The sequence below is a fragment of the Ammospiza nelsoni genome, chromosome Z (assembly GCF_027579445.1).
Source record: "Ammospiza nelsoni isolate bAmmNel1 chromosome Z, bAmmNel1.pri, whole genome shotgun sequence".
NCBI classification, from domain to species: domain Eukaryota; kingdom Metazoa; phylum Chordata; class Aves; order Passeriformes; family Passerellidae; genus Ammospiza; species Ammospiza nelsoni.
This window is the reverse complement of record NC_080669.1, coordinates 32,498,018-32,517,143: the sequence shown is the minus strand read 5'-3', so window position 1 is coordinate 32,517,143 and position 19,126 is coordinate 32,498,018. Positions and strand designations below refer to the sequence as shown.

The following is a 19,126-nucleotide window of genomic DNA, read 5'->3' as shown; positions in this document are numbered from 1 at the left end:
GAGGAATCAGAGGAAATATTCTTGCTTTCATTCCTTGGCAAAGCAGGCCATACCTGACTCTTGGACATGGCATACTCTACAGGTTCTGTGGCAAGTGCAAGAGCAGCATGATAGCAAACCAACTAAGAAGCTGAGGTATGTTTTTGCTTTCAGACTGTTGAGCCACTGTGTCATAAGGACATGGAGAAATTTGAATAATTTTCTTTTCCTTTTGGTGTATTCAAACAGTTCCTCAGGTCAGAGTCTGCATGTTCCTGCAGGGACTGGAAATGTCTGTCCAGTTGTACAGATCAGGCCCAAGGGTGTCAAATTCGAATAGTGAGAAGTTGATAATCCTGAGAGAAGAATGAGACTGTCTTTTTCTGCCAGCCTGCTGATGTTGCCTGTGGCAGCTCTGAGCTGACAGTGTGTACTCTCCTGGTGCTAAAGGAAGAGGGATTCCATGTGTTTGCAGTCTTTATGCAATTGGCTATTACCCTCATCCATGTTCTCTGAAAACTGTTCATGCTGCAGTAGGCATTCAGTATTAATCACAGTCCCGTAGCACTTTTGTGATTAGGTTTTGAGGCCACGGTAATTTTCACAAACTTCAATTTGTTCCCAGCAGTCAGGGCAATGTTTTTACTTAGTAAAACCTAAGCTTCTAACAGCAGGTTCTTTGACTGGATGAAGTGTAAAGCTAGGCACTGTTCTCACTGACCACCACTGGTAAAAAGGATGTTCACTGTGCATTGTTATGTACACCAGCTGGCCTTGGAGCAGTGATCCTTGCCATTGAGCTCCCACATTCTGTGCACACCAAATTAGTTCCTGTCATTTTTTACTTGCTTTTTAAGAACAAGGCATGGAGCTTCTGAGGGTTTTCTAGTGCCTCTTTCAGCTCCCCTAGTTTCAAGATAACTTAAATTTAAATTAGGTACTTCAGAGTTAGCTAGTTTTTTTCCTGTCTTTTTCCAACTACATTCCATTGTGGGTGACTACTGATAACTTTTCTCCTCCATTCCAATCCTGAAAATGCAATCAGGATTGTGAGCAATATTATGAAAATGCCTTGAGATGTGTTCTTACAGTTCAACAACTTGGTCACAAATTTGTTTGCTTCAATGTGAAGAGGAAAATTATAAAAAAACAAACAAACAAACCCTCAGCTACAGTGGCAGCTTCAGAATTCAGTGTCTGTTACCTACTCAAAGAGATATCTTGATGTTTTAAACTGAAGTAGTAGCCTTGCTAAGTGGGGGTATTTTTGAAGGGGGTGAGGAACTAGGCTGCATAGAATGCATCATTGGTATCTAAATATGTTGATGTGGTTGTATCATCCTTCATAAATTACAAAAAATGGTCAGTGAGCCAGAATGGTTTTTTACACTATGGCACCTTTAACTGCTCTGCCAGTAAATGAGTGTAGATGGGAATCAGGCTCATTTAGGTTGATGGGGGTCAGCATTTCTTTGGGAAGAGAAGACCTGCAGGCAGAGTTGGCTGTGTCAGCTTCCATGTACATCTGGGAAAGTAACATTGGAAACTAAATCCTCCCAGAGAACAGGTGGAACTTAATCTTGACCTTTAGCTACTCAATTAACCTTGGCACTGTAACACTGGATTCTGGATGAATGGACATCTTATAGTGATTCTTAAGTAGCTTTTTAGATAGGGAATGAAATATGAGTGGTTTGTGGTATTACTGCTTCCAAACACAGCAGGAGATTAAAAAGGATAGCAGTGAAGAACCCCAGGTAGTAAGGTCTCTTCTGAGCCTGCTCTGGACAAGCAATTCTTCTCTGTCTTAGCTACAAAAATCTTATGGAAGAGGGAGTTTAAGGAACTGAAATATCAGAGGGTGCCCTTAGCTGCACTTCAGATGCAGCTGACTCCATTGGCTGGTGGGTGTGTAAAGCACAAGAGGTGCAGCAAAAGCTATTTTGCTGGTTCCAGTAAGAAAACTGCACGAGCCTAGTAGTAGACACAATACAGGTTGTAGACTGAACTGATGAATCCTTTTTACACAGCCTGAAGGGTCCATGTACATTCATATTTGTGTCACATATGCTAGCGCATTCTTATTTTGGTGTATAGCCAGTCTGCTACAGGTAGATGAATATTTTCCTAAATGTAACTCAAAATAATTTGTTGCTTCATTTAGCAGAATTTCATGGTTTTAATTTGTCCAGTATAGTCATAGTTTAGTCTTAAAAACCAAATGCATCAATTTTTAAAATACTACATGGCTTCACTGCTTATGATGCACATTTTTTGGAATATGATTGCTATTTTGGCACATTGATCTTGTTCAATTTCACTAAAAGGGATTGCTAATAATGCAGAAGAGGTCTAAAAGATGATCAATCTAGGATGTAAAAATATGGAAAAAAACTTCACTTGATTTTGCATGATTATTGCAAGCAGAGCAAACAGATTCAGTTTTCCTTTTCTGCACGATAATGTTTTCTAGTTCTTTGTGTAGAGCTTCATCTGTCTTACACAACAGTACCTGTGGTTGGAGATTCCTCATACTAGTACCATCTAGACTACTACTGCATGAAGAAAATTACATTTTCTCCTTTCTGAGAAAGACTGTAAGGAATTCAATAATTGTAAGCAAGTGTAGTGTGTGGGCAGTTTTGATTGAACAAATAGTTCTGTAAATCATGCAAAACTCTAGGCACAGAAGCTGAATGATATGTTAAAGTAGCAGGAAATAACTGTCATGGGTCAAGAGTAAGAGTCATGGGTCAGCTGTCATGGGCTGAGTAAGGTTTTGGGTACACACAAAGGTGACTGTAGTCAGAAGAATAACAGTCCAAGAATAGCAAACCAACTACAACAGGAGGTGAACCTCCTGCAAATCAGCCATTGAGCACAATGAAAAACACAGTTAAAAGTTTCAGAAATAGACGAGATTACTTTTTTCCAGAATAAAAACCAAAAAAGCCCAAGCTTGGTCTTATACATGACCTGAGAAGTGATGAAGAGAGTGAGAAAGAAGTGAAAATAGAGGCAAGGAAGTACAGAAGAGGAGGACTTCAGGTCCAAGGAAGAAGACTAGAGATTCCCTACTAGCAGGTAGGGAATTTCTGAAGTTATGATGAGGAAAGAAGAAAAGGGTGTGGTGTAACTAAGAGAAAACAAGCCAAAGAAGGTAAAAATCACACCCTTTTCCAATTTTTTTACTGGAAGGATTGATTATATTCTGGATACAAAAAGAAGAGCATGAATGGACTAAGGTAGGAGCCCAGAGCTGTGTAGGAGTTGCTGGGATTGAAGATGCAATGGTTGTGATGAGGAAGGTGGGATTCACTTCAGTTCTGTTGAAAGCATGACAAAAGCAGGCGTAGTGTGATTTCTTGTCTATCTGGGGAAAGTCCCAACCAGGCTTTGTAATGGTCGATGATGTCATGAGGAGAAGCCAGAAAGAAAAAAAAAAAAAAACAGGGAGAAAGTTAGTGAAGAAAGGAATGAAAGCAAAAGAAAACCCTGAGGGGAGAGGATTGAGAGCTGTGGAGGGTATCATCTCTGATGACATGAGAGAGAGGCCTGATAATGTATTGCAGAACAACAATGTAAGAGCTTTTTCTAAGTGCAGATGGTATTTGAAATGCATATTTTACAAGTATTTTGCAAACACTTACAGACTTTGTCCAGGCACCATGACTGGGCCCAGGACCTGCTCTGAGCTCAGTTACAGCAGAGGGAAAGTTTGGGAAGCTAGCTCTTTTCTTGTCTCTAAAGGCTGCCAAACTGAAATGAAGCTCTTGCAGTCACTGGAACTGTATAGTTGTGAGGCTGGTTTGTTAGTGTGGAATTTGATACCAGAAGCTATCTGTGTTTCAAAATAATATCATGGGACCAGAGGAAGACATCTGTGTTTATGTTGTAAGTGAGCTCTTACTGCTTAGTTATTAACAGTGTCCTGCAGTCACCTGTTTTACATGATGACCCTCATTGAATCTGCATAGTCTTGAATTCCAATGCACCTTTTTTAAGAAAACCAAACAAAAAAAGTGAAGGAAAAATTAAAATATTGAACCTTCAACTTGGGATGCACCAAGGCCAGATCAATGTCACTAAAGATGCAGGGCCAAGAAATGTGCTTCTTTTGCCACAGCTACTATGGGATCAAAAAGGTAGGAAGCTGAGATAGTAAAGCTCTGTGCAGTAGCACTCAGTCACAAGATTGGATATGAACATATCCAAGAATACAGTAACAAATGTAATCAGCTGCCAGACTTTTCTCTATTTCAATGAATACAGTGAATTTCAGTGTGTACAATATGTACAATTAAAATAATGAATGCAAAAAAATGAGGTTTCTCCCACCCACCATGTGCATCATTGTTCATGCAGAAGCAGCTGATTAGAGCTGTGGATCAGCTGTGTAAAATTAGAAGGATGGCTTGTTCTGGCATGATGTTGGGTGCTATAGGGTTCAACCAGCAGTGAGACTAATTTCTTTGCCCTAGTCTGTCTTATTGCTTTTTCAGCACTACAAACACCATTGATGGAAATAGGAGCCACCTGTCAGTGCAGAATCAGCACTGTGATAGACTCCACAGATAGCAGATTTGTAACATGCATAGAAGGAGAAAATTTTGTCCTTGATCTTTATACATAGGACTGTATGGAGATCATTATTTGCAAACCATTACAGGTCCTCTCTGACCTGTAATGGAGGCTGTAGGAGTTATAGCCAAGATTGCAAACTTTTTTTACGGAGATATGTTCCACTGCCTTTTATTCCTTCTTGATTTTTGTATAAAAACAGCTATGGGGTTGAACACAGACATGTGACCAAAGTGGGAAGGTTTTTGATTTGAAATGTAATGGGAACAAGATATTTAATAATGGTCTTTTAATTTGGAATATTCTTTTTCTGGTTTTATGAGAAAGAATTAATTCATAGGTGTTATAGACCCTTGGATATGGCATTTAGGTGTTGCCAGTTCATGGCATTGTAACACCTCATCATTCATTGCTTGAGTCTTATGGAACAGACAGAGCCAGTGCACAAATGTAAGCTGAACAGAAACATTGTGAATGGTTCTTCTCTTTCTGTGTAGCACCATGTAATTCCTGTTGTGAAGCTCTTGCTGAACTTACTGTGTGATCATACAGGAGTTTTGTGCTGGCACTGGAGGCGCATTTATTTCTGGCTTTGCTATAGAGTAGGTTTGTACCTTGTCCTTCACATGTTGTAGCCATCTCTTTCTCTATTACTTAATGAGTGTCTGTATCATTGTATAGCTCACTGTTTCTTACCTCTGCTCTTTTAATCTTTTTTGGACTTTTTTTGCTAGCATACAAAAATATGTATTTCCATGGTGTGAGCGGAAGTTTTGTATTTCAGAGTTCCGGGCTAGAGGGATAAACTCCTTCTGAATGCAATTATTCCAGTATAGAAATTTTAATCCTCTGTGTACTTGGTGTTAGATAATGTTTGGCATATTATCTGATGACATTATTTCTGTAATTATTAAGTAAAGAAACTGTAGTGTTACTGTGGTGAGATTTTATATCCTATTAGTGTAGAGGGCAACTGAATCTATTTCCAGTAGTAGCAATTCCTACCTTTGTCAATGTTACCATATTATCCTTGGTAAAGATGGCATTTCTAATCTCTAGAGAGTGAAAGTATTGGTAATTAAATAGGCAATTAAAAGGAAACTAATCACATGGTTGTTTTGAAAGTAACCAGTTTCTCTCACACATGAACGCACTGTCTTAGACAACACTGTGCACTCCTTTGTGCTGACACAGCCTGTATACTTCTGCTAATGCACTGCTGTGTGACAGTGAGGACAGGAGTCATCACATTTATTCCTTCCTGTAGTGGATGGTAAACAAAAAAAATCATTTAGTATTCCCACCTTGCTGGATTTTGTTGGACTGTGTCTCTTTAAGATGAAATTCCTATAGTCAGTGATCTTTTGGCTGTTGGTTGTTTTTCTTCAAGTTCACTTGGTTTGATCACGTTTAAAAAAAAAAATCTTGTCTTCATAGTTTCCCATTTCTAACATGGTTGATTTGTTTAATAAAGGTATCAGAAAAGTAGTTTTATAAACTAAATTATGACTTCTGTTCAGAAGTACATATTTTAAAGATTATTTTCTTTAGGACTGCTAGATGAGCCAAGAGCAAAGGAGGGTGCTTTGTGTTACAGTAAATAGCAGCATGGCTGGACCTACTGAAGAAAAGCTGTTGGAGACAATCTGTAGGAAAGCAGGCCATAGAAGAAAAACTAAGGAATATGTTGAGGAGGGAAAACTCAGTAAGAAGGAGGATGAGTAAAATTTAAGATAAATAAGGAGAAAATAATCACACACTTTCCTATATTTTATCTAATGGTAGGCTTTTTGCTCCCTGTTTACTTCTCTCTTAATACCTTAGTGCTAATCAATACAAAACAACAGTTATTTGAATTTTTCCTGCTGCACAAATTATAACTTTTCATATAGTTTTATTTTGTTTTATTCTATAAAGAGTTTTTCTTTAAAAATCAACAACCTAAACATCTCCTTTTTTATGGCCAAATTCCTCATAGAAAATATGCTGAAAGTTCTTTCAGTCCTAAGAATTGTCAAAAGACTGGAAAGTCACATTCTGCCTCAATGGTACAAACAGAAACATAGTAGTAGCACAGGCAATTAATAGCAGCTTTTACTCATTTACCGTAATTAACATAACATGAGTAAACACACATACACACAGAACATATATATGTGTGTGTGTGTATTTAAAAGTATATGTAACATTAATGTTGTTCAGGGTTACACAGTCTGACATACACAAACTTTGAGTGGCAGTCTACAAGTTGACTTCATGTTGTCTTGAATGAATTTATAGTTTCTTTTCATGTATAGCTTGCATATGAGCTAATTTTGTGGAAGCCAAAAGAAAAATGCACACGGATATGTAAAAAACTGGAGTTCGGACCATGCTGTGGGAGCTCATTAATGATTCAGAATGGTTGGTTTCAGTTTTCCCTCCTTCCTTTCACAAGGCAAAATCCAATCAATAGTTTATTTTTCAAGGTCAGAACTGCTACTTGGTGTCTGTCCTTCTCACAAGCCTTGCCCAGTCATAGGAGTGTTTTGGAAGATTTAATTACTATTTTATTCGAGATTGTCATCAATAACTGTTAGCATAGCTGGACTCGGACAGAAAGTCACATTATTACTGGGGAGGGCTCTGCTCTGATCCAGCTACAAGGGTGCTGCTTTTGTGAACAGCATCATGCCAGGCATGAAAGGGGCCTTTTCCCTGCCATCCTATCTCCAGTAATATTGTGGTTGTATTTTGGACAGGAAAGATGTTAAGCAACTTTATGTATCAATTATTTGATTTTGCAAGATTTGTAAAATAGAGTTGAATTTGACAAAATTTTCTATCTTTGCAAGGCAAAGTTTGTTTCCATTGCATGGGCAATGATACATCTTAATGTATCGTTTTGTTTTCTAAAGCTGCAAGTGAAATATATATTTTAAAAAATATTAATATGGTTTTAGTCTGCCTTTTTTTCTAGATTTTTGATAAATTTCTTTTCCCTTATTTAGAACTAAGTTCAGTGTAGGCTAAGTAAATGCGTTACATGCTCATTAACTAACCTCACTTCCTGAAGTTATATTGTAAATCCTAAGGGAAGTACCAGATCCAGTATTTTAGTTGCAGTAAAGGAAACAATGCTCCTTTAATGGCAGTGGAAATATTTGTCCCTGTAAAATATCTTTCCTGTCTTGAGAAATATCATAAACAGTGAGAAATACAGAAAAATATTTTAATATCTTTTGTTTAGAATTCTGTTGGAGTATTCTCTCAGCCAAGCATTTTCTTTCTGAATAAGCTGCCAAAATAGAGCTTTGATGCTTTGTCTAGAAGCAAGCAAGACTGTGAATCTTTCCTTAAATGCTTCAGTTTTCACAAAGACATCATACAGCTTTACAGTGTCTGCATATTGAAAAATAAATTCTGTGACTTTAAAGTGATGTTTAAGGTCTGTTAACTTGAGTAGAATGAGCTGAATGTATTTGCAGGAGCTAAAAATTTTTGTCTAGTATAATTTTTGTGTTGGCTAAAAAATAATAAATAACATTCAGGCCATCACCTCTTCCTTTTCCTGCCTTTTAGGAAAATCTGGACAAGGTAAAGGTCAAAAGTCATTACAGAGTTCAGAGTTATCATAATAATTCCGGAAGCAAGCTTCTGGAGCTCAGCTTTATTATAGAATATTATGAATTTAATCACACTTGTTGAACATGATGGATCCGGATTTGCTGTTGATCATAATCCTGAATCAGTCAAAGACTGTCCACAGTTCGCTTTGCTCTTTCCACTGACACAATATTTAATATGGCCTAAGTGAATTCTTTATATATTCTATTGATTTTATGGTGTTCATAAAATGCTAGTAATAGAAAATCTGTTTCTATTGCTGGTTTTTTTTTAATGTTAATGCAATTTCCAAGGAATAAGCTCTTCAGTGACTCATATGAAATATGTTGGAGGGAGTTTGTATGTACATATATATATATAAATGTGCAGTTACACAAATTTTCAAGTGGTATAATTTAAATAGATTATTTAAATTGAGCCTTGCCATTTGGCTGGGATTTGCTTTTTTATATTTTTTTTTATTTTTAGATGTTTGTCCCTACATTGAATTTATAACCTATGTCCAGATCTGCTGGCTGCAGATCTGCTGCCTTTGCATGCGAAATTAATCTTTTTTCACGTTGCAAAGAATATTCAGCACTGAATTTGCAAAAAATTCTTCTGTCCACATTTGTGTGATCTCAGCCACTTGCTGAGTACCTTGGAGTAGAACAGAGGGAGATTTGGATTCCTGCTGTTTGGCTGCATGGGTACCTCCTGCCTTCAGCAAGGGAGCAGCAGGTTCTCTGGCACAACACGGGGCACTTGCAGAAGCTTTGGGCAACACAAGTTGGTTGTAGGTTACTCTCAGTTCTGGGTGTGAGAAGTAGCACCAGGTGCTGAGCAAGCTGTTTCAATGTTAGGTATTAGGGGGTTTGCCTCTATGTGATACCCATCAAAAGCAAAAGTCCTGGACAAAACCATAAGCACCGAGTAAAAAAAAAATGCTTCATGCACTATGACCAAGCCTTGACTCTGACTTTTGTGCAGATTATTAGTACCACAAGTTTGTCTTTGCAGGCCAAGAATATACACAAGAAGAATTTAGCCAGTGACTGAAGAATATCTCCTTGCTGCTTATCATAAAGATGATCTTGCAATTTTTAATAAATATTTTTAAGAGATGTGTGCTTCTATAGCTCTAAACACATGCACAGTTTATGTCTGGTAGAATCCGGTCCAAAAAATACCAATAATCTCATGTTATAGATGGTTATGGGTGATAAATGTGAAATGAGAACAATCTAAAAATATCACAATGGATGTTTTCTCTTCTGCAGTGTAGAAGGAAAAATAAAGCAATTGATGTGGAAATAGAAACTTAAAAACTAGTAGCATTGGCAATTGCAAACCAAACTCTTGGCATTAATTGCATTAATGGTAATGCATTCCATTCCAGTTCATGGTGAAGTAAAAGGAGTTGGTCTGGTAGATCAAATATGGCTTTCATTGCAAGACTGCGACAATGAAGGTGAGATAATAAAGCTATTCAGACTAACCTGTAAAGAATGTTATTAAATAGACCTGATTAATTACTTATTCTTAGAACAGATGTCACTATAAAATACTACATATGTTTCAGTCATTTTTTCAGGATGCATGTATCCTGTTATGTATAGTTGTGTATACATGGATACATACATTTTTGTTCAAAAAAATATACATGCAGTCAAAATTGTGAATAATTAATGATGCATATAATGTTCCCTTATGAATCTGGGAAATTAATGTCAGGGCTTTGAACAGAACTTGAAAGCGATTTCTTTTCTATTGAAATATTTGAAAAATTGGAATGGTGTAAATAAGCATGTGAAAACATAAGTTGCTGTCCTGGTTTGCTCATTACATATACATTGTGAAGCAACTGTTACGAATCCATTGGTGCAAGCAAACCTAGCTGTGTATCCAGGGAAATGTTGCAAATCTTGTGTTTTGACTTAGGCTTGTGTGTGGTTTGGGTGGGGTTTTTTAAAGTTTTTTGCCATTTTTTCAATCAACATCTTATTTTCCAGTCCAGGCAAGAGTAAAATCACAAAAGCTCTCAAGTACCTTTAATGCATTTTTCTGACAGAATGTCAAAAAATTGCTTTGTGTTCCATCAATAGTAATTCATGGCAACACGCCTAAATAATTACCATTGGCCAAGTGCCACACTTCTGGGCCCTACACTAACAAATACTGGTACAATCATTTTGAAAATTATATATTCAGTTGCAATAATAGCATGCATCTCACATAACTGACTCACCTCTTCCAATTAACTTCATGTAATCAGAAATAACTTAGTCCTGCATTATCCCTTAAGTGGTCTCTCTGGACTGTAGTCACAGTGTGTGGTTTGCATATACTGTATAATTTGACTTGATTCTGGGGCAGTGCACAGCACTATTTGAGGTTACCTGTAATGGCATTAAAGCCACTGGGATTAGGCTATGTTCTCTGGCCCACAGGGAAAGGCATAGATTGTACCCACAGGTTTAAAACAAGCTTCTCCCTCATTCCTCAAGTAGGATGGCCCTATAAGTACTTGAAAAAAATTTTTGAGCCCTTCTCTCCTTTGAAATGTACTGGAACATTTTATAGGAGAATGCCGTTTGTCTTAGGTCAAAATAGTAACTTACTTTAATATAGATTAAATAATTGTGAATAAAAGAAAAGAAGATACACCCCTGCATATTTTTATTTACTGGCAAATATGTGCCCTGAACCTCTTTGTCTTTGAAGTCTTTACCTTAGCACATGGGCCTGGAAGCAAGTAGTCTTGCACATACCATTTACACCAGAGAGATTTTGGCATGTTAACTACTGTTTGGATTTTCTTGTATGTCTGTTCCACGTCATCTTGTGTGTCTGAATTCACATGGTTAGTCAGGTATGAAAGGGTCACTCAAGCTATAGTTTGCAGTAGCCTTGCTCCATGTAAGTCTCGAGTTTATTTTTTGGGGGGTGGCTGGGGACATGGGAATGAGATGGAAACCCTGTCTTACGAAAGGAAGAAAGGCAGGTGGATGGAAACCCTGTCTTACGAAAGGAAGAAAGGCAGGTGTTAGCACTGTTGCTGGTTCTTTGTGCAGTGGCTGTAGCAGAAGTGCAGAAAACCACCTTGGCCGATACCAGCAGCATCATGGCCAAAGCATTGCTGGTTCCATGTTCTCCTGACCTGCAGTTGCTGCAGGCTGGAACCTGTTTAGGTTTTGGACCCAAAAACTAGGCCTTCTGTTTGCCTGACCAAAGAAGAGTCAGGTGTATTGGTATGCCTACTTATTGATTGAAAAGTCAGTTTGACTGTGAAGACTGAGTACTCTGCCTTTCTTGGCGCCTTTAGGGAAAGCATCAATCCTAAGGAAAAGCATCAATCTCTCTTCTTTCAGATGAAATATTGTTTATTTCAAATGCATTTCAAGCATTTTGTTAACCTTAATACATGTACAACAATATTCTTTGTGTAGAAAGAGGGAAGTTCGGGAGGCTCACCTCAGCAATGTTACAGTGATAATTGAGCAATAGAAATACTCCTTTCCTGGTTCTGTCTCTACAATGTTATATGACAGTAATATGCTGGAGAGTGGTTTTACTTGACCTGGTAACAGGACAGGAGTTAGGGTTTCACTTGCACAGAAAGGGAAAGGATGTTTCTATTTCTGTTTAAACACCTTGGAAATTTCTGTTCCTAGTGTGTCAGTGGTAGCCAGCACTCTTTGGCTGACAAAGAGTATTCAGACAGAAATTCAAATTTATATAACATATATGGCATCCTGTGTGCCAGATGTGGGTGTAAACCCATGCACTCCACTTGCAGGAATACATTTTCAAATAAGAGAACAGTCTTATTCATTGATTTGCTAATAGCCTGCTCTGGCAGCTATGGCAATTACACATGGTATCTATTATAGATTCACGTCTCATTTATTTGATGTTAACTAAATTTATAATTACATAGTATCACTTAGTAAAATTGTTTGCTTTTACTATAAAGTGTGTGGGTCTACAGGTGGTAGTAATACAGGCAGAATTAGCACATTAAATGCACGTGATTTGTTGCATCAAAAGGGTGCTGTAAGAGGTAGAACTCATAAATAAAATGAGTGGAAACTTCCCTTTTCCCAAGACCACTTTCTTTCTCCTTTTCTTCGTATATCCTGCGAAGAGTGCTTCTTTGAATGGAGAACCATTTTGTGTCCATGCAAAACTGAGAACAGAGTAAAGCAAACCAAGGCTAGACTGGAGTAAGTGCACGTGGTTTTCACAATGGCTCCAAGTAGATGGGATTTGGAAGATTCAAATTGCTTCAATTAGTACAGTTTTGTGCTAATGTTCTCCATCTTCTGTATTGAGGAAGGATTCCAATATACTGTAATATCCAGGGAGAAAGAAAAGATAATGGTGCCTTGAAATAGGTGCAGGACCTGAATGCACATTCTTCAAACTGCCTACAAGTGTATACAAAACTTCAAGATGACTTTTCAGGAATGCAAAACCAGGCCTCGAGGTTCAGGAGGAAACATACTGTGCCTCATCCTTCACCACCCTCAAAGGCCATGTGTTACTGCAGAGGACTGTTTTAGCTAAGCTTCAGTGGACAGCAACTTGAAGGTTGTCTCCTTCCCATTCTGTGGCATTGGATTTGTGGTAAGAGATAACTAGTGAAATTCGTTTGCTCTTTTGTCTTTTTCCCTTGTGAAAGCCAGGGGTGACTGGTCACCAACTGAGTGTAACTCCATTCACCAACACTCTGTGGGCCCAGCTATCCAGATGGTTTTTAACCCTGAGAACAGTGCACTCATCCAAGCCATGAGCAGCCAGTTTCTCCAGAGAGTGCTGTGGGTGGGAAATGCTTTTAAAGGCTTGACTAAAGTACAGGCAGACAACATCCATAGTCCTTCCCTCATCCATCAAGTGCATTGCCTTGTCATAGATGTAGACCAGGTTTGTCAATCAGAACCAACATCTCATAAACACATGCTGTGTGGGCCTGATCACCTATGGTACCTACATCTTAAGTTTTCAATCAAGAGAGAACTTGTGGGGTGAAATATTTGAGCTGGGGTGAAATATTTGAGCCATTATTGTAACAAAATGGGGCAGTGATCTCTGGTTCTGGACTTAGAAGCCTGCAGAAGATGGAGGAAGAAGAGATGCACAGAAATCACATACTTTATCTTCATGTAGCATAATATTAATGGGACTAGCTAGAATTTGGCTCTTGGTTGTTTGCTGTTAGTCCATCATCTTGATCATTGATCACAATCAAGATAATGATGAGTTTTTTTAAAGAAAAAATTTTAATTGCTGTGTGAAAGTACTTGATTAGTAGTGACTGTAAAAGAAGGCAGTTGAAATTAATGAAGTAAAGAAACCCCATTTCGTTTTACTAGAAGCACTGGGTGATTATGAGATGCACCTTTTAAGAGTTGTTCAGATTTCACAGACACAAGGTAAAATGTCATAGCAAGGAAGATGAAGAATTGCTCAATAACAGCTGTGAGGACAGTAATAGATCAAAGGTGCTAATATTGTGGTAAGGGAACAGTAAGAAAAATAATCCCATTATAAATGAACATAAGTGATACAGTTCCATAACTCCTATTGCACTGTAACAAGTACTGCTATTTCCCTAATTTGTATATAAAAACTCTCTTTCCAGCTCTTATTAAAAGGTCATATATTGAAAATGCAGAATATTTGGAATTACTCAAGATAACTGGATGGTAGGGTTGTCTTCAACATTTGGGTAGAGACAGAATGGTTTCAAAATTGACAGTGATTCTCTTTTTCAAAGGGGTAAGACATAATTACGCTGTGTCTTTCAAGTTGTCTGATCTTCCTTGTGGCTGTAAACTGACACTTGTCAAAATTGTAGCTGTGTAGTAGCATTTCTGCATTTTACATGCATACCAATGAATGCATTTAAGCACAAATTCTAGGGATGTCATAAGGTAAAGGACCTTCTTTCCTAAGAGCTTTGACTTTTAAAGTACTTGCAGGAAGCTTTGAGAAAGCATCCCTTGATTTATTGATTGATCTCTCAGGCATACGGCGTTTCATGCAAATGAACTGTAAAATAACCCGCAGATATCCATTTATTAAAATGTGTATGCAGATAGTAATTGCTACACTCTTTCCTGTGAGTTGGGTTTCTACTAATGCACATATTCTGTAGTTCTGTGGGGAGCTGTTTATGCCGGGTTCTGTTTCAGTGTCTGAGCAGTTGCTTATTCACACTCTCTCTTTTTTCCTTTAACTGTCCCTGAATTAGAAGCTCTGTAAAATATATGTACTGGCTGTCTCTGAGTAATGGTGGTTTGAGCTTCAGTTCTTAATGTCCTTGACTGACTAATCAATAGAAAGCAAAACAACTGCAGCACGAGCAGCAGTACTGGAAAAGGAAACTTCTGTTGGATATTGCCCTGGAAGTCATGAGGGTAATGACTCTCATTGAGAAAGATAAAATATTTTCTCCTTCAAGAGTGCAGAGCACAAATGTTTTCTTTTCTGCTGCCTGCTTGGAAAATTAGCATCATATCCAATGCATCATACTGGGAAATAAAATCAAAAGTCAAGATCAAACTAAAGAAAAAGAGATTAAGATATTAAATGATCCTTATTAACAGTGTAGAGGATTGTTAACACAAAATATTTTTGGTTTCTAAAATGTTGAGTAAAAAGGTCCAGTTTTATCTTCTCTTATTTCTAACTTCTTTTACACTGAGAACAGCTTTATGAGATTCTATACCTAAGTATGTGTAATTCTGTTTGACCTCCATTCTTATTTCATAAACTTCTAGATTAATGAAACAAACAATTAAATAGTTTGAATACTGGCTGCAATACTGACACAGATGACTACACTTTTATTATGCTTATTTGGAAATCTAGTACAGGTGGAAGCATCCATAAAATTACAAGCCATGTATCATTATCTGTGGAGCATAAATTTAGACATTAGATGAAGAGACAGTTATAGTAGAAAAGAAATCTTTATAAGATACTGTATATTTTGAAGAAAGTTTTTAGCTTTGGGTTACTGTAAATAGTCCTGAGTTTAATATGATTGTGTGCTACCGTCCTGTTATAAGTAATTAGAGCATATAGAGGGTCAAATTTCTTTATCTTGATGTAACTTCATGGGTCAGACTATTAAGTCTCTTCTGGTCCTAGTTTTCCCATTTACTAAGTAAATTTGGTTACAGGAAAACTGGATCAGTAAATAGACACTAATGTTGAATTCAGCTACAGAATTTTCTGTGAATTCCTGGCCCCCAATAAGTCGATTTTTTTGTCTTCTATACATGGTTTTATCATTAGGTTAAAAAAGTAATATTTATGCTTGTCATTAGAGCTCTTAATTATATGAATTAAAATTAAAAATATGGTCTTAGTATTTCATCAGGTAAAAACTATTTTTAGATGAAAGAAAAAAATTGTAGTGAATGTTTATATTTTTGTGCTCTGAAACAAAAGGCAGTATTGAGACTGGTGTGTGTAAAATCTGCAAAATCCTATGAAATGGTAGGTATTTCTTCAGAGAATTTTATCTTCTGCTGTTGTGTAGGCATTGCTCTAAGACATTATTCTTCCTTGTGCAACAAAAATTCGGCAAAAGCTATCCAGGAGTCTCTTCTCACTTTCCAACAAAAGTTAGGTGACATTTTGTTCTGATTTTGCCACAGCATTAGCCAGCACTGCTCTTTGAAGCAATGGCTCAGATCCAAGAAGCAAATAGAACTAGGAATAAATGGTTTCATTTTCTTTCCTTCTTGAAACAAGAAATTGACAAATTTTGTAAGACTCCTTTTTCAGTAATACAGCTGCATCTTACCTTAGCCTTCCTCCCTTCCAGTCATCAGCTTGAACTTTCTCCATAGGAATCACATTTCATGTAAAAAGAATGAAGAGATACATGCCATGTATGCTCATTTAGTCCACATTAGAAAAAGTAAAATGTGCATTGATTTTTGATTCAAATGCTTTGTTTAGATCAATGCCACAAACAATATTCTGAATAAACCTTATGCAAACCTTATGCAATATTTTACACTTGATGAAGAGAGAATATGGGATGAGACTTAATGTCATAGAAAGTTTCAGTTGTTCAGCACTTCTTTTCCTTGTACTTTCCCTTGAATGATTTGGTTTACATACATGGTGTCCAAATTTACATAACTCATATGTAATGACATAATTGGCAAGTGGGATGTGAGTATATATAAAAAGTTTTATATTCAGTTATGTCATAATTATGGGAAACATTTATTTAGACAGTGTATGTCAGGTTGTTAATGACTAAGAAAGACTGACTTCAGAGCTCCAGTTTGTTACAACTCATTGAAATATAGTATTTCAAGGCCTGTTGGAGCAAGAAGGATTTTAGGCAACTAAAATTTAGCATCTTGCTTTGTGAAGAAAGTTCAGAAGATTACCATCATGTAACATTTTCCTTCCTGAATGACTTAGGTGGTGGCTTGTAGGGAACATAACCAGTGAGAAGGAGTGTGATTGATATTTTTGGGATGGGTAGAAATTGAGTCCATGAATGTGCAACTACCTCAAGAACAGACATTTTCCCAAATACGTGAATTAGATGTTATGATGCATATGATGATACAATGCCATTGACTGCTCAGTTTTTTGTTGTGTGCTGGTTGAAGAAGAGATGGAAAAAAAAATGGCTTCTTTATATTTAAAAATGGTCATATTTAAAGGCTCCTTTTTCAAAATCACTACAGTAGGTATAAAGGTAGGGGGTTTGCTGTTATACTTTTCCTTTCATGCTTTCCTCTCTAATGAATCAAAAAGCTGGGAACAGTTAGTTGGTGGCATTTCATCCAGCTCCCAATCACAGTAAACTCTCAGAACAGCACAGATCATCCAGTATCTGAGATACAGGTCTGCAAAGCTCATGAGATGGTCAACTGTGGTACTTCTAGAAAGTAGGATTAAAAAAAAGTCCTCACTGGTAGCTCAACCAGATCCTTGTTAATAATATAATTCAAACTACTCTTTCTATTAAGTAGTTAGGCTTAAATTTGATGTTCCCAAAATAGTGTACTCCAGATTCTTTATGATGTTTGTTTAAAGACTAGTAATTAATTCAGTGCTGATTTCAAAGCTTTTTGAATGAAGAACTGCTATTGGAAGTAAAGTTATCACATTTTAAACTACTTATTATTTTCTTTACTGTCTTGGACAAATTTGCATTTCAGAGAGACAGATACATAATGTTCCTTTAAAGGATGAATGAAATTCTGTCATTCCTTGTACAGGGAAGATGAATAGTTTTTTTCCTGTCTTCCACTTTCATTTTGACGTTCTTTTATTTTTATTCTTTAGTGTACTTTCCTCTGCAAGTCTGAGTGGCAGCTTATATAACAGCAGTGTACTTTTAAAACTAATATTAAACTCAGAATCTGGCACCTCAGCAGCAATTCAACCCAAAATGAAGCTTTCCCTCAACCTGCCTAACTGACTCCATTTGAACTCTGAGAAGTCAAATGGGAAGTTGGCATCCCATTTAGGAATCATCTTCTAAATATCTACTGCCCATAATATTTTGCCTTTGTTAGCTCAGTGTCTCCAAATAGTCAGAGATCCAGTATACAAATGAAGTTTTGTTTTTTAAAGCACTTCTGTTCAGTTTCTGCATCTTTATATTTGTCCTGTTTCCTTGCTGCATCGTCCCACTCCGCCCCACTCCCCACAATTATTTTGTATTCATATATCCTTTTCTATGTACTGCACCTGGTTTCTTTCCTTGTTTCAGTGATTAAACACTAAAAAAAAGACTCTCGTCTTATTTTCACTTTTCTCTTTCTTTTACCTTTTCCCTTTCTTTCTTTTTTTTTTTTACTCCTTTCTGTTACTTAGTTTTTTCCTTAAAATAAATTTTTATTGTGATTTATTTTTCTGCCTTCAATAGGAATTGCAGGACTTCCTTCCCCTTGTGAACTTCTTTACTCCTGTAGACTGCTCAGTCATAGGTCTGAGGATTCTCCCATAATGGTTGTTTTAGGTGCCGCTGTTGGTTAGCAGGATTACTAAAATACACACAAATGCAACTAAGAATATAGAATAATAGAATCACTTTAGTTGAAAAATATCTTTAAGATCATCAAGTCCAATCATTAACTTAACACTACCAAGCCCACCATTAAACTATCTCCCTAAGCATCTCTGGTGGTTTACAAAAACACATCAGCTTGCCTTCCTTAAAATAGTTGTACCACCTTCCCCACACCCCTAGCCCTCCATCGTGACTTATAGTGTGAAGTTTGCAGTAGTTGTAAGAGATCTGGTTTGTAGCTCTATTTTACCTGTGTACTGTACACTAAATATTAGTTCACTAGTTGGCAACTTCTCGAATTAAAATTCAGAGGTGTCTTAAAACATAGCAATATGATTTCACTCTGACTGCAGCAGACCAGGTAAGGAATAATCTAAGAGACAAAAAACCTTTCCCTTGCAAGGATTTGCTCTTGTGTTAAAAGTGTGGTATAAATGTGTGTTTTTATGTAAATACATATACGTGTCCTTTGTCTTAAGTTGCCAAGAACATATGCAATCTCCCATATTTAAGAAAGCAAAATTCCAGGAGAGGTCTGAACGACTTAGGAAATTCATGAGAAAAGTAGCACCCATGCAGTAGACTTAATTGTAGACTACTAAAAACCCCGATGATATTACTCCTTTTCTAACCTATAACTTCTAAATATCCTTCAGATAATTGCTTACTGTTCTGAAATGAGGCTTTCTTCAACTGATACTCTATTTTTGTCTGTGAATTAGCAGGTTCCTTTGGGGTTTTTTGGCACCTTACATGAGACATTAATAACTGTTACAAAGAAAAGGCATTTTGCCGCACAAATGTGGGATTGTACAAAGCTAGCAAGTTCATCATCTGTATGTGTGATTACCTACTTCTAGGGTAGAAACAAACAAGAAAATGCAATGCACATGAATTAGTCATTGCTACTGACATTGAAAT

The 19,126-nt window shown here is 37.0% G+C and overlaps 1 protein-coding gene across 4 annotated transcripts in view; it reads left to right on the top strand.

Annotated features, from left to right (window-relative positions):
• Positions 1 to 19,126, top strand: part of NTRK2 (neurotrophic receptor tyrosine kinase 2) — a 197,847-nt gene that overhangs the window by 69,120 nt on the left and 109,601 nt on the right. For 2 of the 4 annotated variants that reach the window (XM_059493183.1, XM_059493182.1), the window contains exon 12: positions 9,545 to 9,616. The exons of the other annotated variants lie outside the window; for them this stretch is intronic. In XM_059493183.1, coding sequence (XP_059349166.1) covers positions 9,545 to 9,616 — 72 coding nt within the window. The remainder of the gene's footprint in view (positions 1 to 9,544; positions 9,617 to 19,126) is intronic. 4 annotated transcript variants of the gene reach the window in all.